The 25,382-nt window shown below is 40.2% G+C and overlaps 1 protein-coding gene across 1 annotated transcript in view; it reads left to right on the top strand.

The window, feature by feature from the left end:
- Nucleotides 1–25,382, top strand: part of LOC139169565 (sodium-coupled monocarboxylate transporter 1-like) — a 40,833-nt gene that overhangs the window by 3,662 nt on the left and 11,789 nt on the right. The window contains exons 3-13 of the mRNA XM_070755921.1: nucleotides 401–452; nucleotides 1,119–1,186; nucleotides 10,192–10,346; nucleotides 12,831–12,971; nucleotides 14,468–14,597; nucleotides 14,977–15,065; nucleotides 18,027–18,136; nucleotides 18,503–18,570; nucleotides 20,756–20,842; nucleotides 21,291–21,460; nucleotides 24,440–24,543. Of these exons, the coding sequence (XP_070612022.1) occupies nucleotides 401–452; nucleotides 1,119–1,186; nucleotides 10,192–10,346; nucleotides 12,831–12,971; nucleotides 14,468–14,597; nucleotides 14,977–15,065; nucleotides 18,027–18,136; nucleotides 18,503–18,570; nucleotides 20,756–20,842; nucleotides 21,291–21,460; nucleotides 24,440–24,543 (1,174 nt within the window). The remainder of the gene's footprint in view (nucleotides 1–400; nucleotides 453–1,118; nucleotides 1,187–10,191; nucleotides 10,347–12,830; nucleotides 12,972–14,467; nucleotides 14,598–14,976; nucleotides 15,066–18,026; nucleotides 18,137–18,502; nucleotides 18,571–20,755; nucleotides 20,843–21,290; nucleotides 21,461–24,439; nucleotides 24,544–25,382) is intronic.

Genomic DNA, 25,382 nt, shown 5'->3' with positions numbered 1-25,382 from the left:
ATAATTTAAGGGTGTCTTCAGTCATCTTCTACTCCATTAAGCGTCTACGGAAAGGGGCGTCATACAAATCTAATAAATAAATAAATAAACAAACAAATAAATAAATAAATTAATTGATTAAAGTTTTCACTATCCTAAAAACTCTCTAGCTGCAGAAATGTTCCAGACAATAATGTTGTGCATTTTAGCATGATTATGATAGCTTCTTATTTATTGATTCTAAAAATGAAAACTATTTTTATTTTATTGGCATTTTGTGTAAATATTATTGAAACCTTTATCAACATGTCTGTCTTACATTGTTTGGATTTAAGTCACTATGCAATTCATTACTGTGTTGTTTCCAAAGAGTTATTGGCAGGCCAAGATGAGCAGTTTGTGTTGTTTGTTTACTTTTCAGGTACTTTACACTGGAATTGTCATTTATGCTCCAGCCTTAGCTTTATATCAAGGTAACTGCTACAACAGTTGTATGAAAAATGGTCATAAATCATATTTTTCAGTGCCATTGTAACTTCGAACAGTCCACTAAATGAATGGTTGTAAGTTGAGACTACGTATACATAGTGAAGGGCTACCAAAATTTTTACTACCATACTGTGGACGTGACTTATGCAGGACGCCCTTTTCTTTCAATATCTTTTAGTGCAAATTGGGTGCTTTGGGGTGGAGCTCCATTATCGCTAACCCACTGCGTAGCCCACCCCTGCCTATACAATTGTTTTTAAAATGTGATTAATTCAGAATTAATTGTGTGTTATATTTGCAACACAATACACATTTCTGTTATGATTTTTTTCCACAAAAAAGATATTTATATTCTACATTATTTTTATAATAGCCATCAATAATACATATACATATATTTTATAGAAACATATATACATATATTTTTAATCAATCCTTCAACAAAAAAATGATTAGACTCACTTCTTAGTTCAACTTTACCTTTGCTTGCAGATTTAAACTATCTGCGTTATTCCAGCAGCGTTGTCTATTCAAGAACATATTGGAATCCTATATCAGTTAATACTTAAAAATTATGTTGAATATGTTTTGGACTAACTATTCTATGCTATTTAAGCTTAAAACAATATTTTATACTTTTTCTTCTCTAGTTACAGGAATTCATTTATGGGGTGCAGTTATTGGAACAGGAATAGTTTGTACTTTCTACTGCACATTGGTAAGTCTGCAATTATTTGGAAAATTGCTACAACTGCAAAGCTTAAACACTTATTTGAACAAATTCATTATATTTATTTCTATTATTTTAAGTCTAGATAATCCTTAACCAATGACCACAATTGAGCCAAACATTTCTGCTGTTAAGTGAGACATTTGTTAAGTGAACTTTGCTCCATTTTATGAGATTTTTGCCACAATTGTTAAGTGAATCATTGCAGTTGTTAAGTGAATCTGGCATTCCCGTTGACTTTGCTTGTCAGATGTTTGGTAAAAGGTGAGCACACGGGCCCAGGACACTGCAACTGTTATAAATAAGAACAGTTACCAAGTACAGTGGTATCCAGGGCCACCATCAGGAATTTTGGGGCCCCATACAGCCTAAGTGTCTGCCCCCCCCCCGGCCATTTTAAAACTACTGCCCCCCAAATCCCGTGCCATGCCCACCATGGCCACACACCCTGGGCAAGCCCTCCCCCGGCCCTCTGAGGTCAAACACAGCCCTGATGTGGCCCTCAATGAAATTGAGTTTGACACCCCTGGCCTAGAGGCTAAATCCTATGAACAAGGGCTTAGAGAATGAGTATGTTTAGCTCAATAAATAGAAAACTGAGGGGGAATATAATAGTAGTTTCCCAATCCTTAAAGGGCTGCCACAGAGCAGATGGCATCTATTTATTCTCCATGCCACCTGAAGGTAGTATAAGAAGCAATGGGCGGAACCTCACCAAGAAGAAATGCAATCTGGAAATAAGGAAAAACTTGGGACTGGGCGGCATAGAAATAAATAAATAAATAAATAATAAATAAATAAATAAACAAACAAACAAACAAATAAATAAATAAATAAATAAATAAATAAATGAATGAATGGATGAATCCCTTCTTTTTTATTAAAAGAAATTAATAGAAACATAGAAACATAGAAGACTGATGACAGAAAAAGACCTCATGGTCCATCTAGTCTGCCCTTATACTATTTCCTGTATTTTATCTTAGGATGGATATATGTTTATCCCAGGCATGTTTAAATTCAGTTACTGTGGATTTACCAACCACGTCTGCTGGAAGTTTGTTCCAAGCATCTACTACTCTTTCAGTGAAATAATGTTTTCTCAGGTTGCTTTTGATCTTTCCCCCAACTAACTTCAGATTGTGTCCCCTTGTCCTTGTGTTCACTTTCCTATTAAAAACACTTCTCTCCTGGACCTTATTTAACCCTTTAACAAATTTAAATGTTTCGATCATGTCCCCCCTTTTCCTTCTGTCCTCCAGACTATACAGATTGAGTTCATGAAGTCTTTCCTGATACGTTTTATGCTTAAGACCTTCCACCATTCTTGTAGCCCATCTTTGGACCCGTTCAATTTTGTCAATAATAATTTAAAAAAACCAAAATCCATTACTATTAAAACTAAAACAACCAGCAAAACTATTAATAAAAACAGGTGAGGGCTGCGTTTTTTTCTCTGTTATTATTTAAGTGCTTTTACCATATGCTTTAAATCAAGAATCACTTCTCTCTCTGTTTCTCTCTCTTTTCTGTCATACTCTGCCTCAATCATTTTCTCATTTCTCTTTTTTTCTCCCCTTTTTTCTATCATTTCTCTCTCTCTTCCTTCCACTCTTCTCTCTCTCTCTTTCTTCTTCTCTCATCTCTTTCTTTCTTTCTCTTTCTCGTTCTCTCTCTTGCTTTCTTTCTCTTTCTCTCACTCTCTTCCTTCCTCTCTCATCTCTTTCTTTCTTTCTCTATCTTGCTTTCTTCCTCTCTCTCACACTCTTTCTTCCTCTCTCATTTCTCTCTCTCTCTTTCTTCCCCTCTCTCTCTTTCTCTATCTTGCTTTCTTCCTCTCTCTGACTTCCTTCCTCTCTCATCTCTCTCTCTCTCTTTCTCTCTCTCTCTCTTTCTCTATCTTGCTTTCTTCCTCTCTCTCTCTTTCTCTATCTTGCTTTCTTCTTTTCTCTCTTCCTTCCTCTGTCATCTCTTACTTTCTTTCTCTCTCTTTCTCTATCTTGCTTTCTCCCTCTCTCTCCCTCTTCCTTCCTCTCTCATCTCTCTCTCTTTTCTTTCTCTCTCTTTCTCTATCTCTCCCCCTCTTTCTCTCTCTCTCTCTCTTTCTCACTTTCCCTCTCTTGTTTTCTTTCTCTCTCTCTCTTGCTTTCTCTCTCACACTCTTTCTCTCTCGTTCTCTTTCTCTTGCTATCTCTTTCTCTCCCCCTATTTCTCTCTCTCTCTCACTTTCTCTCTATCTTGTTCTGTCATTGCTCTCACTCTCTCTCGTTCTCCGGAGGCTGGCGAAAGTAATTTTCAATTACTTTCAATTGTAATTTTCAATTACAATCAACCTATCTCTCCTTCCTTCTTTTCCCCCCTCCCTCTTTTCCTTTCCTTCCTTCCCTTCCCCTTTCTCCTTCTTTCCCTTCTTCCTTCATTCCAACCAACCTATCTCTTCTTCCTGTTTCCTTCTCCTCCCTCTTCCCCTTCCTTCCCCTCCGTCTTTCCCTTCCTCCCCTCCCTATTTTTCCTTCCTTCCTTCCCTTCTGTGTCCTCCCGGCCCTCTCTTCCCCTCCCCTCCCTTTCCCCGACGAGGGCAGCCCGTAGAGTCGCACCCATCCTGGGCCGAGTTACAAGAGCCGCAGCCGGGCGGGGAGCGCCCCACTCACTTCGTTCCCGCGGCAGGGCTCGGTCGGGAGCCCGCTGGTCAGGGCTCGGTCGCCGCCACCAGGAATCCAGGAAACTGGGGTCAGGGGTCTCTGGGGCGTCGCACCGGGGCGGTGCCTGGAATGTCAGGCATGCGGGCTGACGCGCGCTCTCCCCATCCTCTGCTGCCAGCCCAACCCGGAAAATTCAAAGTAAGAAAAACCTTCGCTCTTACTTTGAATGCTCTGGGCAGGCTAGCAGGGAGATGGAGAGAGCGCGGTGGCCCCCGCTGTGAGAATGCCTGCAGGGAAGAGAGGCGGAGCGGACGGGCGGGCGAGGGCAGCGGCGAGTAGCCATGGAGGCGCGAGGGGGCTAGAGGTGCGGGGGGCGGCCGCGGCTTCGTGCGCACCCTTGGAAAAGGGTGCACGGGGGGCCTTTTGGGGGACACTGGCGCACGCGTGCGAAGCCTACAACTTGCGCTCATTCCCAAATGGATTTTCTACACAGAAGGCTGCTTAGGAAAGAAAGAAACAAAATTTAACACAAGCGCAAGTTGCAACCGCCACCCCGAAGGGGCTCCTACCTTCGCCGCACGCTTTACTCTGGGACTGGAGGACCGCGCTGCCAAAGGCTCCGTCGGGGCTTCGAGTCCTGCCTCGCGAGGGCCAGAGGGCCCGCCTTTTTCGTTGGTGATGCAGGCAGCCGGCAAGAGAGGGCCGGTACTGCGCATGTGCGACGGCGGGCAAAACCGGGCCCCCCTCATGGCTGGGCCCGGTACACCACTCCCAGTAGTACTGCCCTATCAGCGGCCCTGGTGGTATCTCTACTTAGGAACTTAATTCATTCCATGACCAGGTTCTTAAGCAGAAATGTTTGTAAGAAGAAGCAATTTTTCCCATAGGAATCAATTTAAAAGCAAATAATGCGTGTGATTGGGGAAACCACAGGGAGGGTGTGAAATAAATGAGCCTCAGGCGATCAAGTGTTAACCGGTTTATTTTTCAAGATCTAAGAATAACATTGCTTTCAGCTGCTACTAAGTAATCAGGCATGAACTGCGAGCGGCGTTTGGGTTCCGGTATTTATACTCTTCCCCCCCCCCCCCGAATGCAGCCTGATTAAACAAAACTCCCACGCAAACAAAACAACCAATCAATTTCAAACATTCAAATTTGAACTATTTACATTTATAACTCATGCATATTCAATACCCCTCCCTTCTTAGTTCAGATAAGGGTCAATAAATCAACCATGTGACAAAATCATCCAATCGACTGGTCTGCGCACCTCCCTCTCTGACCTGTGCAGATCAGTCAAGTCCTGGATTTCATGAGAAGAGGAGGTTGGCTTGTCTGCGGCTTCGCGTACTGTTCCTGGCGTTGCCGGGGGGACAGATCCATGTGTCGAGTCCGCAGGCAATCCACTGGCCTCCTCGGGAGCCGTTCCCGCAATGCTGGAGCACTGCCGAGGGCTCGGTAAGTATAAGTCTATGTCTATATTGTCCGGTTCGTGGTGTCTTTGTTGACTTGGCCGTCGGGTTGAGCTCCCTGTAGGGAGTGAATTGGTACAGTCTGGGTTAATGTTCAAAGTTTGTTGTTGTTGGAGGGTGGCCATTCCAGGCGCCTCCTTAAATGATCAATGTGCCATTTCCAAGTGTGACTGTCCTCCAAAAGGATGGTATATGTCCCCTTAAGCCAGTTCAACCCCCCATCAAAATTTTTAGCATACACAGTCTGTCCCACAGACGAGGATCTTTCAGGAGATACATGTATATTTTTCTTAATTTCACAATATGATGGATGTAGTCTGTCTAATGGAGACCTCAGCTTTCTACCGATTAACAGTTCAGCTGGACTTTTGTTGGTTACTGAATTTGGAGTGATATGTTGTGAGAGCAATATTTGATCTAAGCGCTCTTGTATTTCACCTGGATCTGACCTTTTGATGGCCTCCTTAGCCACTCTTACATATCATTTCACTTGCCCATTGGACCAGGGGGAATAAAGTGAAATGAGTGCATGTCTTATGCCTAACTGGTGTAAAAATGTTCCATTTGCCTTGATGTAAACTGTGGCCCATTATCAGATACCACCACATCTGGGCATCCATGAGTTGCAAATAAACAACACAAAGTCTTGATGGTGGCACAAGGCACATTACTATAATTTCAACCCATTTAGAATAAGCATCTACTACTACTAAAAAAGAGTGAGATTCAACTGGTCCTGCATAATCAATATGAATCCTAGACCAAGGTCTGGACTCTTGGCAGGGATCACATGTGGCTACCCACTTTTCAATGTCGGAATCTAGGCCTGGCCACCATAGGTGTCCTCTGGCCAGGCTCTTCATTCGAACTACTCCAGGGTGACCCCTATGCAACATTTGCAGAACTCTATTTCTCAAAACTGATGGGATTACAACTCTGTCTCCCCACAAAATACAACCCCGCAAATATGACAATTATTTTTGTTTGTTCCTGAATTCTTTTGTTACAACATCTGTAGACCCTTCAGGCCACCCCCTCAACATATAGTTAGCAATCTTTTGTAAAATGGGGTCTTGCCTTGTGCTCTCAGCGATTTCTTTGGCTGCGGTCAATGGTTGTTCATCTAATTCTATTAACAACGTGTCAGAAACTGGAGCGGGGTCTTCTACATTTTGGGGCATTGGGCATCAGCTGAGGCCATCAGCATGATTGATTTCTTTTCCCCCTTTATGCTTAAGAGTATAATTGTATCCTGCTAAAAATGTAGTCCATCTAATTAACCTGGGTGACATAAATGGAGGAGTGGGTTTATCTTCAGCTAATAATCCTGAGGGATTTATGGTCAGTTACTAACTCAAATGAGCAACCAAAAATATAATTATGAAATTTCTTGACTCCAGCCACCAAGGCTACAGCCTCCTTATCTAACTGGCTATAATTTCTTTCTTTTCCTAAAAGTGTTCTAGAAAAATAAGCTACTGGGGCCTCTGTTCCATTTGGTAATGTATGGGCCAGCACAGCTCCCACCCCATATGGGGAAGCATCGCAGGTTAATCTCACTAGTAAAGTTGTGCTATATTGAACCACTATACTCTTTGATGATAATAATTCTTTTATTTGAAGAAATGCTAGGTGTTCTGTTTCACCCCAATTCCATGGTATTCCTTTCTGTAGGAGTCTGTGGAGTGGTTCAGCTGCTGTGGCCTTCTGTTTCAAAAAAACAGAGTAAAAGTTTAGGAGACCTAAAATGCCTGGAGTTCTGATTTGTTCTAGGGTTCAGGTGCTTCTTTTATAGCTTTGATTTTTTTCTTGGGTGGAGTGCATCCCTTCACTGTCTATTCTGTAACCAAGGAATTCCACACTGTAAGTTCCCCACACACACTTCTCTGCCTTGATTTTGAGGCCTTTCTGTTGGAGTCTCTTTAATACTTCTCTTATCCTTTGATTCAACTGGTTTTGGTTTTCTCCTGAGATTAATATGTCATCAAAATATGGAATAGTTCCTTTAAGGCCAAAAAGTAGCCTCTCCATCAGGCTCTGGAATATGCCTGGGGCCATACTGACTCCAAATTGTAATCTTGTGCATTTAAAAGCACCCCTGTGTGTCACAATCATTTGTGCTAATGCTGTCTTTTCATCACTGGCAGTTGCTGATGTGCCTGTGCTAAATCTAATTTGGCGAATATTTTCCCTTCCCCCAGGGAATGAAGCAACTGCTGTACCATGGGGATTGGATAGGAATGGTGCTGTAGAGCCTTATTTAATGTAGATTTGTAATCAGCACATACTCTCAAAGATCCATCAGGCTTTAATGGTGTGACTATAGGAGTTTCCCATGGGGCATGATCAACAGGAACTAAAATACCTTGGGCAATTAATTTGTCAATCTGTTGATCTAATTTTGGTAATAGTGGTAAAGGGACTCTGCGAGGTTTATGTCTTAATGGTCGTATTTTAGGGTCTAATGAAAACGAGATAGGTGGTCCCTTGTAAGATCCTAATGTGGGGTTAAATACTTCAGGAAATTCTTGAATAAAGTCTGCATAAGCAGTTTGTGACAGTTTGTTTACCCCAGTAACCTCAATACCTAGAGGTGTCATCCATTCTAATCCCAAAAGGGTGTGTTTAGCCCCTGACACCACTATTAAAGCCAATTGACATTTTACATTTTTAAAAGACACAGGTACCATAGCTTTACCCAATATTGGAATTGCCCCACCTTGAAAGTCTCGAATTAAAGCTGTTACAGGCTCCAGGTGAGTCTTTTGTACAGCAGGCATATACAGCTTAAGCTTTTCCCATTGCATGATGGAATATTTGGATGTTATTAATGAACACAGGTACGGTGATCTTAATGGAGCCATGCGCGGCGGTACAGTTTACCGCGTGGGAAAAGTTACCTCGGATATAATCTCGGTTTGAGTTCCCGGTATTCCTGGTATAGTTTTGAGTAGGAAAATGAGATGGGCGATATTCTCTTGGCTGCCAAGTGGAGGGTTGTTGGCAGGAGACTCATTGGGTGGGTGGGAAGTCATCGGAGGAAACGGCTCTGCATACTTCTGCGATGTGTCCTCGGTAGTCACAGCAGCGGCAAATTAGTTCTCTGAAGGGGCATTTTGAGCGAGGATGGCTCCCTCTGCAGCCAGAACAGGTGATGCTTTGGTGTGGCGGTCTCTGCGGTCTGCTGTGGGTGGTTCTCAGTTGGAGGCAGGCGTCCTCTGTATCGGATAGTTGAGGTGGCAATTCTTTGGGTCCTTCTACGGTGGCTGAACTTTCAATTTTGCAGATAGTGGACGGTTTGTCATTCTTTTTTAATTCAGCAGCTGCGGCTTCTGAAACTTCTACAGTTTGTGCACACTTAATTACGTCTTGCAGTGATGGTTCGTCCTCGGAAAGTAGCTTATTTCGGACTGATACGTTTCTGATGCCGAAGATCAAAGGGTTGCCTAATCTTGCTTTGGGATTGTCGAATTTACATTTGGAAAGTACCATTCGCAATTGGGTGGCAAAATGATTTATAGACTCTCCCTCGGCTTGTGCCATTCGGGAGAATTGGTGTCTGTAGACAATTGCTGTTTTAGTAGGTTTGAAATGGGCTGCTAACTTGGACATTAGAGTGTCCAACTCTCCAACTCTCGCGGGGAGTGGGTCAGTCAATGTTTGAGCCAGATTGTAGATTTGCAAGCCACAATAATTTAGAAAAATGGCTCTCTTCCGTCTGGTGTTGGCATCTTTCATTCCTGCTGCCTCTAGGAAGACGTCAGACTTCCCCATATAGTCATCCCATGTAGTCTTCTCGGGATCAAATAGTTCGGGTGGTCTTGCTACAAATGAATTTTCCATCTTGGGAGGAAATCGTGGGTAAGACCTCCTTCGTCGCCAGTGAAATAAATGAGCTTCAGGCGCTCAAGGATTAACCGGTTTATTTTCCAAGGTCTAAGAATAACATTGCTTTCAGCTGCTACTAAGTAATCAGGTGCGAACTGGGAGCGGCGTTTGGGTTCCGGTATTTATACTCTTTTCCCCCCACCTGATTGCAGGCTGACAGTTAAACAAAACTCCTGCGCAAACAAAACAATCAATCAATTTCAAACATTCACATTTGAACTATTTACATTTAGCCCATGCATATTTAATAGAAACATAGAAACATAGAAGTCTGACGGCAGAAAAAGACCCCATGGTCCATCTAGTCTGCCCTTATACTATTTTCTGTATTTTATCTTAGGATGGATATATGTTTATCCCAGGCATGTTTAAATTCAGTTACTGTGGATTTATCTACCACGTCTGCTGGAAGTTTGTTCCAAGGATCTACTACTCTTTCAGTAAAATAGGATGGAGGCCCTGTTTCCTCCCAGGAGATTCCTAGGGAGGTCCCACAAAGGCTTCTCCCTGCCTTTTCTGTCCCTGTTTACTCCCAGGAGATTCCTAGAGAGGCCCCAAGGAGGCTTCTCCCTGTCTTTTCCAGTTACAGTTTCGGAGGCTCCGGTTTGTAAGTGGAAAATGGTTCTTGAGAAGAGGCAGAAAAGTCTTGAACACCCAGTTCCTATCTAGAAAATTTCATAAGTAGAGGCGTTCTTAGGTAGAGGTACCACTGTATCTGAATTTTAATCACATTATTACTGGGCTGCTGCAACAGTTGTAAATGTGAAGAACGGTTATAAGTGACTTTTCTGGTGCCTTTGTAACTTTGAACAATCTCTAAATGAATGGTTGTAAATCACGGACTACTTGTAATCTGCAGCAAGCAAAGATATTTGTATGGCTTGGATAAGAAATGCATTGAATGCCTTAGACTCCAATGAGTATTACATTTCTTTTAATATTAGTTAGTTGCCTTGTATTGTAATCTACTGTATGTCTTTTCTTCCAGGGTGGGCTAAAAGCAGTGATTTGGACAGATGTTTTTCAAGCTACAATCATGATTGCTGGATTTTTATCTGTGATTATACGTGGTGTAATAGTACAAGATGGGATTGGAAATATAATAAAGGATGCCGATCATGGAAAAAGATTAAATTTCTGGGAGTAAGTATTTAATTTATTGAAGCTGAAGAAGAAACTTTCAAATATATATTATTTGTTATGTAGTTAATTTGAACCATTTATATAAAAATAATGTTTTTCCAGTAAGAGATATATAATAATTCTGATTCTATATCTACTGATCAGAATGCTTAAATTATTGGATTACCAACAGGAAGGTCTCATTCATGAAAAATCACTGCGTGACATTGAATTGCTCACTTTTTCTCTGCTCAAACTTTTCATAAAGTTGTAATGGGGAAGATTAAATAAAAAGAGATCTCCAAGTAAATTGCTTTGATGGGAAGGCAGGATATAAGTCAAATAAATCAACAAGAGAGGGGGGGGAGGGGAGAGAGAAAGAGACAAAGAGAGAGGGAAAAAATGACTACAGGTTTTAAAAAATCTTCATAAGGTAAAAAGCTTACCTACCTATTGTAGGATGTGTCTACCACATGCTTTTGTTTGTTAGAAGAATCCAAAATAGTACAGGTATATAATAAATAAGACTACAAATAGCAGACTGAATGTCCAATTTTGTGTGAGCTTAAATAGTTTTCAATACAATTGTAGAATTTATTCATAAAAAACCTTAGCATCTTCAATGACAAAATTATTAATGATGTACAGGTTGTCTCAAGTTATGACCGTAATGAAGCTTGTCCATTAGGGTCGGAGGTTGAAAGCTTGTCCATTAGGGTCTGGATGGGTGTCAACAGACTCAAGCTCAACCCGGATAAGATGGAGTGGCTGTGGGTTCTGCCTCCCAAGGACAATTCCATCTGTCCGTCCATCACTCTGGAGGGAGAATCATTGACCCCCTCAGAGAGGGTCTGCAACTTGGGCGTCCTCCTCGATCCACAGCTCACATTAGAGAAACATCTTTCAGCTGTGGCGAGGGGGGCGTTTGCCCAGGTTCGCCTGGTGCACCAGTTGCGGCCCAATTTGGACCGGGAGTCACTGCTCACAGTCACTCATGCCCTCATCACCCCGAGGCTCGACTACTGTAATGCTCTCTATATGGGGCTACCTTTGAAAAGTGTTTGAAAACTTCAGATCGTGCAGAATGCAGCTGCGAGAGCAATCATGGGCTTTCCCAAATATGCCCATGTTGCACCAACACTCCGCAGTCTGCATTGGTTGCCGATCAGTTTCCGGTCACAATTCAAAGTGTTGGTTATGACCTATAAAACCCTTCATGGCACCGGACCAGATTATCTCACGGACTGCCTTCTGCTGCACGAATCCCAGCGACCAGTTAGGTCCCACAGAGTGGGCCTTCTCCGGGTCCCGTCAACTAAACAATGTCACTTGGCGGGACCCAGGGGAAGAGCCTTCTCTGTGGCGGCCCCGGCCCTCTGGAACCAACTCCCCCCAGAGATTAGAATTGCCCCCACCCTCCTTGCCTTTCGTAAGCTGCTTAAAACCCACCTCTGCAACCAGGCATGGGGGAACTGAGATACTCTTTCCCCCTAGGCCTTTACAATTTTATGCATGTCTGTATGTATGTTTGGTTTTATAATAAGGGTTTCTAACTGTTTTAGTATTGGATTATTATTATTATATGCTGTTTTATTGCTGTTGTTAGCCGCCCCGAGTCTGCGGAGAGGGACGGCATACAAATCCAATACATAAATAAATAAATATTAAATGACCTACCTCAAGTAACGACCAACCATTCCTGCTCTACCCAAGGATTCATTAATCAAGTATGTGGATCATAAGTGGAGCAAGGGGTGCCTCAGAGGTGAGGCAGATCCTGGGTGACCTAACTCCCAAGGCTCTCCCACCCCCTGAGATATCTCATGCTCTGCTCCTGCCCTTTGGGAGGCTCCCACAATTGACTATCCTGCTAGTTCTGCCACTGTCCCTTCACTTGACAAGATGCCCCTGCCTTTCTGGAGCCCAAAAAAAAAAAGACTGATTCTCTAACCTTTCAGAGCTTTCTGCCCCATCAGCTGTCTTACCTATCAGCTGGCCATCAGGAGACTCCAAATTTCACCTGGCTTTTTCTAGCCTTAGGATATGAGACACTGGAGAATAGAGGAAAGCAAGCAATGAAAGAAACTCTTAGAGTCTTAGCTGGGTCCTACAAGCAATCAGACAAACAGCTAAAACCTTTGTAAGGATCTCACTTCTGTCTCATTTTAATACCGATGGGTAAAATTTCTGGTTGGTCATAAGGCTGAATTACCACAGGGGCCCAGAAGCCATCACAACTTTAAAACAGAGTCATAGGTGGTTTGAGGATAACTATTGTAAATTTGAACATTCGTTACTTGACTTTTGTATCTGGAGGACTACCTCTTTATAACAAGTTTTTAAAATGCGTTCCATGCTCTCACTACTTCTACATAATATTTAACATTTCTTAATATATTTTCAAATCAAGCTTGAGAAATATTCATTGAAAAAAACATAAAGCAGTGTTTAATAGACATATGATCAGTTAGCTAATACTATAAAATGCCCTTTTATTCAATGCAGCTTCAATCCTGATCCTTTGCAAAGGCATACATTCTGGACAATTGTTATAGGTGGGACTTTTACCTGGCTTGGTATATATGCAGTCAATCAGTCTCAAGTTCAGCGATATCTTTCCTGCAAAAGCAGATTTCAAGCAAAATTGTAAGTTAACATGTTCTGTTTGTTTGCTCAAGAGTTTTCATTTAATTGCATTCTCAACATCAGTGTTTAATAATGACACAACCTGAATACTTATAATGAAATACTGGTATGTATTACAGTATAACCTTTTTTAAATGCAAAACTTTAGTAACAATGAATTTAGCATTACATATGACATTCCGTTGAAGGGCATAAACCACAACTATAATAATCAATTATCAAATTATTTATTACCAATATTATGAAAATATCAACAGGTATGGAATTTTGATTTTGTAAACTCTTATTTATTACCCATTTATGTATATGAATAGAATGTCCTTAAGAAGGGCATAATTAACTGTTGACATAGACAATGAAGATTTATCCAACCTGTGTTTTAAGCAAAGAGCTAATTTTGCTATTCAAGGCAGCTGCTGACAAGATATTAACAATTAAAAAAGAGCAGCATTTGCATGCTGTTTGGAAATTAGTTCTCACGAATTATATCCCTTACTTCTTGGCAACTGTATTTTAAATGTCCAAACTGACCTAAAGGCAGCCCAAAATGATTCATCATACTATCCAATATGATGCACATTATTCATGCCCATGTTACACCAACACTCCCCAGTTTGCATTGGTTGCCGATCAATTTCTGGTCACAATTCAAAATGTTGGTTATGACCTATAAAGCCCTTCATGGCATCGGACCAGAATATCTTTGGGACCGCCTTCTGCCGCACGAATCCCAGCGACCGATTAGGTCCCACAGTGTTGGCCTTCTCTGGGTCCCGTTGACTAAACAATGTTGTTTGGCGGGTCCCAGGGGAAGAGCCTTCTCTGTGGCGGCCCCGACTCTCTGGAACCAGCTCTCCCCGGAGATTAGAACTGCCCCCACCCTCCTTGCCTTTCATAAACTCCTTAAAACCCATCTCTGCCGTCAGGCATGGGGGAATTGAGACATCTCCCCTGGGCCTATACAATTTATGTATGGTATGTTTGTGTGTATGTCTGCTTTAATAACGGTTTTTTAAAAATGTTTTTAAATTATTAGATTTGTCATGAATTGTTTTATTGTTGTTGTGAGGCGCCCCGAGTATACGGAGAGGGGCGGCATACAAATCTAATAAATAAAATTTATTTGTCTGCATATTTTTCTAACATCTTACTCTTGGGATATATTTACAATAATAAGAATATTACAATGTTTTAAATCCTTATAAAGACGCCAGGAAGAGTTGTTTTAATTCCTGTGGGGAAAACCTCCTGAAACCCTGGCAAGTCAGATAGTGATTTTTACACCTATGTAACTATTTACATTTGCTGGAATATTTGCATAACTTTTTAAGCCAAAAAACCCCAGTACATTCCTATCTAACAAAGACTTTTTCTTTCTCTGCCAAAGAACAAATGAATGTGGGTATAATAAAATGGAATGTGTACTTACATAATGCTAAATTTTGAGATTTCTATACAAAGTACTTAAAAAGCCACCTCTTTTTATTTCCTCATAGATCTCTTTATTTAAACCTTGTGGGACTCTGGATAATTCTTGCATGTGCGGTGTTATGTGGATTAGTAATGTACTCTGTTTTTAAGGACTGTGACCCATTGAAAGCAAAATGTGTGAAAGCATCAGACCAGGTTTAGTATTAAAACATTCTTAATTAAAGCTAAATAAACATCAGGGCTATCATTTTCGGTTTGCTATTGGGATATGATTTGATTACAGGCAGTTACTAGGAGTAATTATAAGAAACCACTTTTGAAGGAAACAGTTAAGGAATTAATAACATTACATTTTGGATAATATCTCCCAAAGGATGCCATGCATAATCGAGGAATTAAATAAATGTATTTTTATGCCAATTTTTAACTTTGAAATAAAAAAGCAATTTGAAAGATTATTTTACTTTTATAAAAGTATTTATCTTTTATTATAAGTGAGGCAGAAGAGTGTAAGAGAAAAAAGAAACCACCTAAAATAAAATAATAAAATATACGTGATATTTGCATTTTTCAGCTCATACCTTATCTGGTTTTGGAAATTCTGGGAGGGTTTCCAGGAATGACAGGCCTTTTTGTTGCTTGTGCTTATAGTGGAACTTTGAGGTAAGTCAATTCAAAAATTCAATAGAAAGAGAAGTGGGGGGAGGTTTCAATGGAATCAAATGACATTAGCAACATTATGCAATGGTATTAAACTCAAGGAGACTTATTTTTAACAAAGATGTACGGTTGCATTTTAATGGGATTTCCAAGTAAACAGATGTATATATTTCCCCCCCCCCAAAACCATCTATACAGTCACTCATCCCAGTTCTATTTATTTATTTTATTTTATTTTATTTTATTTTATTTTATTTATTTTATTTTATTTATTTTATTTTTTTATTTTATTTTATTTTATTTTATTTTATTTTATTTTATTTTATTTTATTTTATTTTATTTTATTTTATTTTATTTTATTTTATTTTATTTTATTTTATTTTATTTTATTTTATTTTATTTTATTTTATTTTATTTTATTTTATTTTATTTTATTTTATTTTATTTTATTTTATTTTATTTTATTTTATTTTATTTTATTTTATTTTATTTTATTTTTTATTTTATTTTATTTTATTTTATTTTATTTTATTTTATTTATTTTTATTTTATTATTTTATTTTATTTCATTTTATTTTTTCATTTATTTCGATTTTTATGCCGCTCTTCTCCTTAGACTCAGGGCAGCTTACCACATGTTAGCAATAGCACTTTTTAACTGAGGCAGCCTATTGCTCCCACAATCCGGGTCCTCATTTTACCCACCTCGGAAGGATGGAAGGCTGAGTCAATCTTGAAACAGTGATGAGATTTGAACCGCTGACCTACAGATCTACAGTCTGCTTCAGTTGCCTGCAGTATAGCACTCTACCTGTTGCGCACCCCGGAGAACTATACAGTTTTGCATAGCTTTACTGTGTGTACAACTATTGCTAACATGTTGTAAGCCGCCCTGAGTCTAAGGAGAAGGGCGGCATAAAAATCCAATAAATAAATAATAAATAAATAAAATAAGTGATGGAGACATTTAATCTAAATGTGAACTGAGAGCACATACTTTATTAGTATGTTAGATTGAATGTGTAACTGTACTTTATGGGAGTATTGTTGCCCCTTGGCTTAAAACGTTTTAACTAACAACTTTCAATAACAATAATATTAGTAAATAAAAAAAAGTGAACTTAGGAAAATTTTACTGAGAAATGAAAGTCACTGGATTGATACATTATGCTAAACTAGTGCTTCTCAAATAGTAGGGCGCATCCTCCTGGGGGGATGCGGAGCTATGCCGGGGGGGGCACGTGACCCCGGGAAACGTTCTTTTTTTTGCCGCAGGGAGTAGGATGTGCATCCTACCTGACACTTGTATCGATACTGCTGTCCATTCTAAAATAAAACTTCTTGTGAGTTTAATCAAACTTCTCCAATTTGCAAGAAGGGGCTGCCCTGGACACAATGCCCAGGAATGCAATGGAGGTACCAGTACAAATGTCAGGAAGGATGCGCGGGCTGCCTGAGGAAAAGCTGACAGCCAAACCTCTAGCTGGGCACGCGCTTCCTTGACTCTTCCAAATGCGTCCCCCTGCTCTCTCTCGACAATGAGGAGTGGGGAAGAGGGCATGTAAGACACAGCACCAGAAGGAGCACAAGAAATATTTTCCCTTTCTCCCCAAGAGTCTCACAAACCCTCATTTCTGGCGGAGTTTTGAAGATGGGAAGATGTCTTGCGTTCAGTGTGTTTGGAAGAAACAAGGAAGCAGTGGCTGAGCCCGGCTAGAAGTTTGGCTGTCAGCTTGGCTTCCTTAGGCAGCCCACAAGTTTCTTCCCCCTCGAACTTCACTTGAGAGCTGGAGGCGGGGGAGGATCAGTGTACACGAAGGGTCTCCAACCATGGCAACTTTAAGACTTGTGGACTTCAACTCATCAGCCAGCTTTGCTACTTGAGGAATTCTGGGAGTTGAAGTGCACAAGTCTTAAAGTTACCAAGATTGGTGTACACAGCACCAAGAGTTGGGGAGGGGGGCACAAAATGTTTACTTCTTCCTGGGTGGGACATAACAAAAAATAATTTGTTAGCTAGAGCAGGAAGAGGGAGATTATGCTCCCGCTATATAGAGTGCTGGTGACACCACATTTGGAATACTGTGTTCAGTTCTGGAGACCTCACCTACAAAAAGATATTGACAAAATTGAACGGGTCCAAAGACGGGCTACAAGAATGGTGGAAGGTGTTAAGCATAAAACGTATCAGGAAAGACTTAATGAACTCAATCTGTATAGTCTGGACTCTGGAGGACAGAAGGAAAAGGGGGGACATGATAAAAACATTTAAATATGTTAAAGGGTTAAATAAGGTCCAGGAGGGAAGTGTTTTTAATAGGAAAGTGAACCCAAGAACAAGGGGACACAATCTGAAGTTAGTTGGGGGAAAGATCAAAAGCAACATGAGAAAATATTATTTTACTGAAAGAGTCTTGGAGCAAACTTCCAGCAGACGTGGTTGATAAATCCACAGTAACTGAATTTAAACATGCCTGGTATAAACATATATCCATTCTAAGATAAAATACAGAAAATAGTACAAGGGCAGACTAGATGGATCATGAGGTCTTTTTCTGCCATCAGACTTCTATGTTTCTATGTTTCTATAATTGGGAAGCATTGTGCTAAAGCAAAATGTGCTTTTTAAAAAGCATAAGCCATGAATCCATCGTGGTATATACTAATCATGGCTTATTATAACATATGTTATAATAGGTCAGTAATTTGTTTATTATATAGACTGGTTTCTTTAAAGTTTCATTACAACCTTCTTTGAACAGAATGGAGAGTGTTTAAATTATGCCCCTTTTTCTAAGTACTGTAATAGATAAAACTAGTTGAAAAACTAAAGTCTTTCAATTATTGTAGTTATTCAGCTGCTTAACTTAACATCAGAAACACTGTAGTAACTATTTGATTGTAAAGCAAATACACCTTTAAATTTATATGAAATTACATGAACTCTATTTTACCTGCCTTAGTACAGTGTCCTCTAGCATCAATGCTTTAGCTGCTGTGACTGTAGAGGACCTCGTTAAACCTTATTTCGTGTTAACTGAAGCTAAATTGTCTTGGATTTCTATGGGGATGAGTAAGTATATATTAATATTTGTTTTAAATTTAAATTATCTTAAGGAGGAGAGTGTTTAATTTGTTTTTAAAGTGGTTTATTAAATAGTAAAATTTACAATTACTATTTTTAAATACAGTATATTAGCTATTATTCTGCAGTATTATACATAAACTAAATGACTATATGCTTACAGAAAAATCTGTATGATAAAAAAAACATATTATGATTAGTTGCACAGTCAGCCAGATGTTTAGACTGGATTTGACATTGTTACTGTTGTTATTGCTGTTGTTGTTATTGACCAAAAACCCCTGACTTCCGTCTACTGCTAATAAATAAATAAAAACTTGTTATTTGACCTCTTTGTGTGCATCATTCACATAGGTTTATTTTATGGCGGTGTGTGCATTGCTATGGCTGCTTTGGCATCAGTTCTAGGAGGATTATTACAGGTATCTATAATAATTTCTTTGTCCTGAAATCTCTCTGGAAAACAAAGCAACCCTTATTCCTTTAAATTGATTCTTTTTTTTTACACTTTGGACTTACAGTGGTACCTCTACCTAAAAACGCCTCTACTTACGAACTTTTCTGATAAGAACTGGGTGTTCAAGATTTTTTTGCCTCTTCTCAAGAACCATTTTGCACTTGCAAACCTGAGCCTCTGAAACTGTAACCGGAAAAGGCAGGGAGAAGCCTTGGTGGGGTCTCTCTAGGAATCTCCTGGGAGGAAACAGGTCCGGAAAAGGCAGGGAGAAGACTCTGTGGGGCCTCTCTATGAATCTCTTGAGAGGAAACAGGGCCTCCACCCTCCCTGTGGTTTTCCCAATCGCACACATTATTTGCTTTTACATCGCTTTTTCTTACAAACTTTTCTACTTAAGAATCTGGTCACAGAACGAATTAAGTTCGTAAGTAGAGGCACTGCTGTACTTTGATTGTAGTATTAGCATTGAGTAAACCTCAATAGTGTAAGTCAGTGCAGTCTGTAACCTTCATTAAAGAGGCCTTCGTCTTGCAGTGAATTAGTGCAGCATAAGCTCAGGATAAGATTGGTCTCCAAACACAATTTAAAGTGTTCGTTATGACTTATAAAGCCATACATGGCTTAGGAGCAGGTTACTTACGGGACCGTCTCCTTCCTCATGAATCCCAGCGACCTGTCAGGTCCTACAGAGTTGGCCTTCTCTAGGTTGTGTCAGCTAAGCAATGTCATCTGGCCGGACTTGAGGTAGAGCCTTCTCTGTGGCAGCTCTGGCCCTTTGGAATCAACTCCCCCCAGAGATTCATACCATCTACACCCTCCTGGCCTTTCGTAAGGTTTAAAGACCCACCTCTGCCAGCAGGCTTGGGGCTATTGAGTATTGACATTCTGCTCTGGCCATGCATATGGTTGTAATCAAATGAATGTAGACGACTGTTTTAAATATATTGGGGTTTTATGTTAGATTTTAGACTAGTTTTAACTGTTGGATTTCTTATATATTTCTGTTGCATTTTTCCCTGCTTTGTAAGCTATCCTGAATCTAGGGAGAAGGGCAGCCTAGAAATCCAAATAATAAATAATAAATAAATAATAGGTGCAGTGTAAGAGTCAGTAAAAATCAACTAAAAGTCAACATAAAATGGTTTGCTTTTCTTCTTTCCTTTTCCTTTGTTTGTGTCTATATGCATTATTCTTTTAAAATAGTCCTCATAAGTCATTTCTGCTTTCCAAGGCATGTTCCTTTCAATTATACTTGTCTCTAGTTTGAAAAATCAGGACCCAACCAATTGGGTGTGAGTCTCCCCTCCTGAGTTAGCAGGTCAGGTGGGTTTGCTGTTAACATACCTGCCTCCCAGCTATGTTGCAACAGCCCTGCCTGTGCTACTCGAGGCAGTCGCTGGGTTGGGTTGGTGGTGGAGTTCCCCAGGCTTGCGGTCCTGGGGGACTTTAGTCTACCATCACCTGGTGAAACCTCAGAATTGGGACAGGAGTTCATGGCTTCCATGACAACCATGGACCTGACCCAAGTAATCCAGGGTCCAACTCATAGAGGGGACACACACTCAACTTGGTATTTCTCTTGGAGCAGTGGAAAAATGATCTGGTTTTAAGGGCTATAGTCGTCATGCCCTTGTCATGGTCAGATCACTCCCTGCTGAGGCTGGGCTTTAACTGACCAATCCCCCACCCCAGGGAGGCGGAGCCGATTAGGAGGTTCTGCCCCAGGCACCTAATGAACCCAGAAGAGTTTTAGAGGGAGTTTGGAGATATTCGCGACACGTTTGTTCGTAGACCGGCCGAGTCTCTAGTGACAGCATGGAACAAAGCCGCATTGGAGGCTCTGGACTAGATTGCGCTTTTACGGCCTCTCCGAGGTAGTAGACCCTGGAGATCTCCTTGGTTTATTGAGTAACTCCGGGGGATGAAATGCCAGAAGGGACACCTAGAGCAAGCATTGAGGACATTCTGAGTCCCAACATCTCTACCAGACATCAATTCTATCGTGGTTCTGATTTTCCCCCCAGTAGAAATGGATAAACGTATTGCAAATAAATATTGTCTTTTCAGTTTAACATGGAACAATAATGAAGCTGTTTATCACTGTTTGTAGATTTTAATCTTTCAAATGTATAACTTAATGCTTTTCTTAGGCAGCACTGACCATTTTTGGCATGATTGGTGGGCCTCTCCTAGGGCTCTTTTCCTTGGGAGTCCTTTTTCCATTTGTCAACGCTCTGGTAAGAAAATCTTCTGTTTATAGTACTATTTATTTAACTGCTGCCCCACCTTCTTAGTCAAGACATTCCTCAGTCTCCTTGCAAAAACAAATTAGTCAAATGTATTTGAAGCTATTAAATGTATTGATTCAAATCACAGTGAATTGTAAGGATTTTGGTGAACCTTAGCTTTCTTTTACTTTTAGTATACAGCAGGGGCATAATGTTTAGCTCAGAAATAATATCCACAGGATGACTTGGAGATGCTTCTCTTACTGGAATTCTAAATTATATTTAAAAAGTTTTATGGCTGCTTTTAGTTGGGAAAGTAGTATATGCAATCCTAAATAACTAATGCAATATCTGTTATATTACTAAAGCTACAATGTTCAGAAATTAGAATGGAATTTATTTCTTTCATCTATACTTTTCTTTTAAATGTGATCAGATTCTATTTTTTGTTTTCTAGGGTGCTTTTATAGGTCTCATCTTTGGATTTGTTTTTACCCTTTGGATTGGAATTGGAGCTCAGATTTATAAGCCGCTACCAGAGAGGACTTTGCCATTAAATTTTACAATTACAGGCTGTAACATAAGCAGCCTAAGCACAGAAGTTTATGACATTGGAAATATTGACAGGTAAATGCCAAATTAACCATCCACTTAATATATAACATTTAATTATGCCAAGCATAGTAAGTCTTTTGTTGCTAACTAATATTATTTTTTGCATAGTAGGATTTGAGACCCACTCAAGTATACATTTTTCTGTTCACGTTTACTGGATACATTAACACTTTGCGAAACACATGAAGAGAAAGTGATATTGATTTATCCAATGAAAGTTAATTTGCTTCTGCTAGTGCTTTTACACACATAATATACATTTTTTAATGGAAATGTATATTTAAATTCAAAATGAAAATGGCAAAATCCCATAATTTTAGTTGTTATCAAACAATTGATATATCTGCTAAGATGGGTTCACACATTGTGCTAAGCCATTGTTTGTTTAATCATGATTCACTATTTAAGCCAGGAGTGGGCTACTAGGCAGAACGGGGGAATGCCCGTTCCGTTGACGGAAATGGAGCGCATAGGCTTGCTCCATTGCCATCTGGCATGCATGCGCATGCACGTGCACTGGTGTGATTCTGGTAAAAATTACCGGGGTTTTGCTTCCATGCATGCACAGAAGCAAAGAAACTGGCAATTTTTCCTGCCGGAAAGAGATTTCGGCTGCTGCAAATGTGCAGCAGCCGAATCTTGGTACCGCGCCTACAGCAGTAGCTGGGGCTGGCAGCAAAAGTGACCTGCCCAAACTCTGGCCACGTGGCCTGCTCTTTGATCTCCTGGGCTGCAGGAGAGAAATCGCGTGCCGGGCACGCGCACAGGGGCGTGCTCCTGGTGCGTTCCGGTAGGGCTGCAATTGGTAGCCCGACCCTGATTTAAGCCATGTTGTGAGTGTTCCCTGTCAACCTTTGGAATTGTCAGATTCAGAAGATGAAGACGATGTAGAAACTGTTAATTACCCTGATTTAAGAGATGTGGAGGAGGCTAATGATGATGAAAATGAAATAGAACAGCCATCCGATGAAAGTATGCATAGTAATATGTCTTTAGATAACAGGGGTATAGAAGGATGTCCTTGGTTAAGTGCAAAGTTCAGAAGGTCAGAGAAAAGGAAGAATGAGTTTGGGGGAAGAGGTTTTAATGTGCTATTCAGAGTGTGTAAATTAATTGTTTACATCACATCCGGAATTGACCAGAAGAGATGGATGCTTTTTTTCAAAGTGCTATAAACAAGATAGATGTGTTTGCCATATCTCCAGAGAAGTGCGTTTTATATTGCATGATAAAACTGTCTTTAATAGCCTGAACCTGACCCAGAGATAAGAAGATGTTTTGAAGTGGTTTTTTTTAAAGAAAGAATTATAACTTTATAGTTTTGACTGTGAGATTGGAATGCATTTTACATGCCCGAGCCATATATGATGAATTCCGATGTGGAAGGAAAAATAAAAGAAGTGTTGTTTTGAAAATTACCTGCCTGTAAAGCTCGTATTCTTGGAGCAGCCAGCCAAATCCCAGTCCAGGTCCAGAACAAGCCACAATTGTTTATATTAATGTTATATATTTGCTATTAACTATGATTGCCACATTGCCATGACTGAATATATTGCACATAGTCAATATCAAATAAACTAATGATAGTTTAATATGTTAGATAAACCTGGCCATCATAGTAAGTCTTTTGCAGAAAAACATCATATTTTAAAGACATTTTTGGTTAGGGTTATGGTTATAATTAGAACAAATCTGGGATTTTTTTTGTGCGTGACTGCTTTTAATCTGTGTATCATCTTCAGATACAGAGGAGAAAAGCACCTACTTTGCTTTGGTTTTCCCTTAGCTTGAAAGACTAAACTCACTTTTGAGTAATCTGTGGCAGTAATCAAAAGGGTGCACAAGGGTGGCCAGAGTCAAGCAGAATGACAAAACTTTGTGCTGTTGCAATGAAAGCTCTGCCTGCTTTGTGCATACGCAATACTATTACGGCAGGGGTGGATTCCAATTTACCTCACTGCCGGTTCGCTTCCTCTCACACTACATGCGTGCATGTGCACAGTGCAAATCCCCTCCAAAATAAAAAAGGCCAAAACCAAAATGGTTACACATGCGCAGTGCTGGAAACTCAGCTTCTGTCCATGTGCAGAAGAAAAAACAACAACAATTTAAAAAAAAAATTGTGGCCCCCATGGACTGGCACCAACCAATCCGGTTCAGTGACGTCATCGTGACTTCAACAATGGGTCACTACCTGCTTGGGCAAACTGATCCGAACTGGGAGGAACCCACCCCTATGTTGCGGCAGGCACAAGACTGTTTTCTTTGTATGAATGAAGACAACAAGAGCCAGTCATTATGACTGCATCAATTTCCAGTCACAATTCAAAGTGTTGGTTATGACCTATAAAGCCCTTCATGGCATCAGACTACAATATCTCCGGGACCGCCTTCTATCGCACGAATCCCAGCGACCGGTTAGGTCCCAGAGTTGGCCTTCTCCCGGTCCCGTCGACTAAGCAATGTCGTTTAGCGGGACCCAGGAGAAGAGCTTTCTCTGTGGTGGCCCTGGCCCTCTGGAACCAGCTCCCCCCAGATATCAGAGTTGCCCCCACCCTCCTTGCCTTTCGCAAGCTCCTTAAAACCCACCTGTCATCAGGCATGGGGGAATTGAAATTTTCATTCCCCCTAGGCTTATAGAATTTATACATGGTATGCTTGTATGTATGAGTGGTTCTTTAAATTGGGTTTTTTAAGATTATTTTTAATATTAGATTTGTTTATATTGTCTTTTTATATTGTTGTTAGCCGCCCCGAGTCTTTGGAGAGGGGCGGCATACAAATCTAATAAATGAATGAATGAATGAATGAATGAATGAATGAATGAATAAATACACACACACACACACAAACAAACAAACAAACAAACAAACAAACAAATTACTGTTTGCTAAACTGTTTTAAATATTTACAAGTAATATAACACTATCATTGTGAGATTTCATATGAATTGTGGAAATACATCAATAAATTCTATTTTTGTTCCTCTAGACCCGCCCTGGCAAATTCTTTGTATTCCTTATCCTATCTGTACTTAAGCCCAGTTGGAACTCTGATTACAATTGGTGTGGGAATAGTCATTAGCCTTTTGGCAGGTAATTAATGATTCCTCTATTTTTGCTTTTATTCAAGTGTACATTTACTTCCAGAAGAACGTAATGCAAATCCTGCTCTGTATAAAATAAAATCTAACTTTATAATATCAAGATGTAAGGATTGGGGTTCTCCTTTGAAATCGATAACTGGACTTTTAAAATCCAAAAATTAAATATCCATTGGGAATTGAGTTTTAATTTTTGGTTTATTTATAATATTAATCTTTTTAACTTTGAAAGTTTAATATACATTTTCCCCTTCTTCTACAATAAAAGTCTGTCCATAGTTCAGTGCATGGGCAAATGAAGTATCTTATTCATTACAATAATATACAGTGGTACCTCTACTTAAGAACTTGGTTCGTTCCGTGATCAGGTTCTTAAGTAGAAAAGTTTGTAAGCAGAAGCAATTTTTTCCATAGGAATCAAGCTAATAATGCGTGCAAACCCATTAGGAAAGAAATAAAAGCTCAGAATTTGGGTGGGAGGAGGAGGAAGAAAAGAGGAGCAGGACAGTCGTTGCCCAGAGTGAAGGGAGCATTTCTTTTATCTGGGCACTGGCAGAGGTTTATTCCCTCTCCAAGCGCCCAGAGAAAGGAAAATGCTTTGTTCAGTCTGGATTGCCAAAGCCTCCTTAAGCGCCACCAAAAGGCTCCTCTGGCAGCCCAGAAAAGCCCGAGATGGCTGGGATTAAAGGGGGAATGGCAGGAAACTGGCCAGGCCTTCATGCCACTCTCAAATTTCCTGGGAAATTTTTCCGGGCTCGGGTTTTAAGTAGAAAATGGTTCTTAAGAGGCTAAAAAATCTTGAATATCCGGTTCTTATCTAGAAATTTTTTT

The sequence above is a fragment of the Erythrolamprus reginae genome, chromosome 6 (genome assembly GCF_031021105.1).
Source record: "Erythrolamprus reginae isolate rEryReg1 chromosome 6, rEryReg1.hap1, whole genome shotgun sequence".
NCBI classification, from domain to species: Eukaryota; Metazoa; Chordata; class Lepidosauria; order Squamata; family Dipsadidae; genus Erythrolamprus; species Erythrolamprus reginae.
Note: the sequence above shows the minus strand (reverse complement) of the source record. Positions and strands in the feature narration are given on the sequence as shown.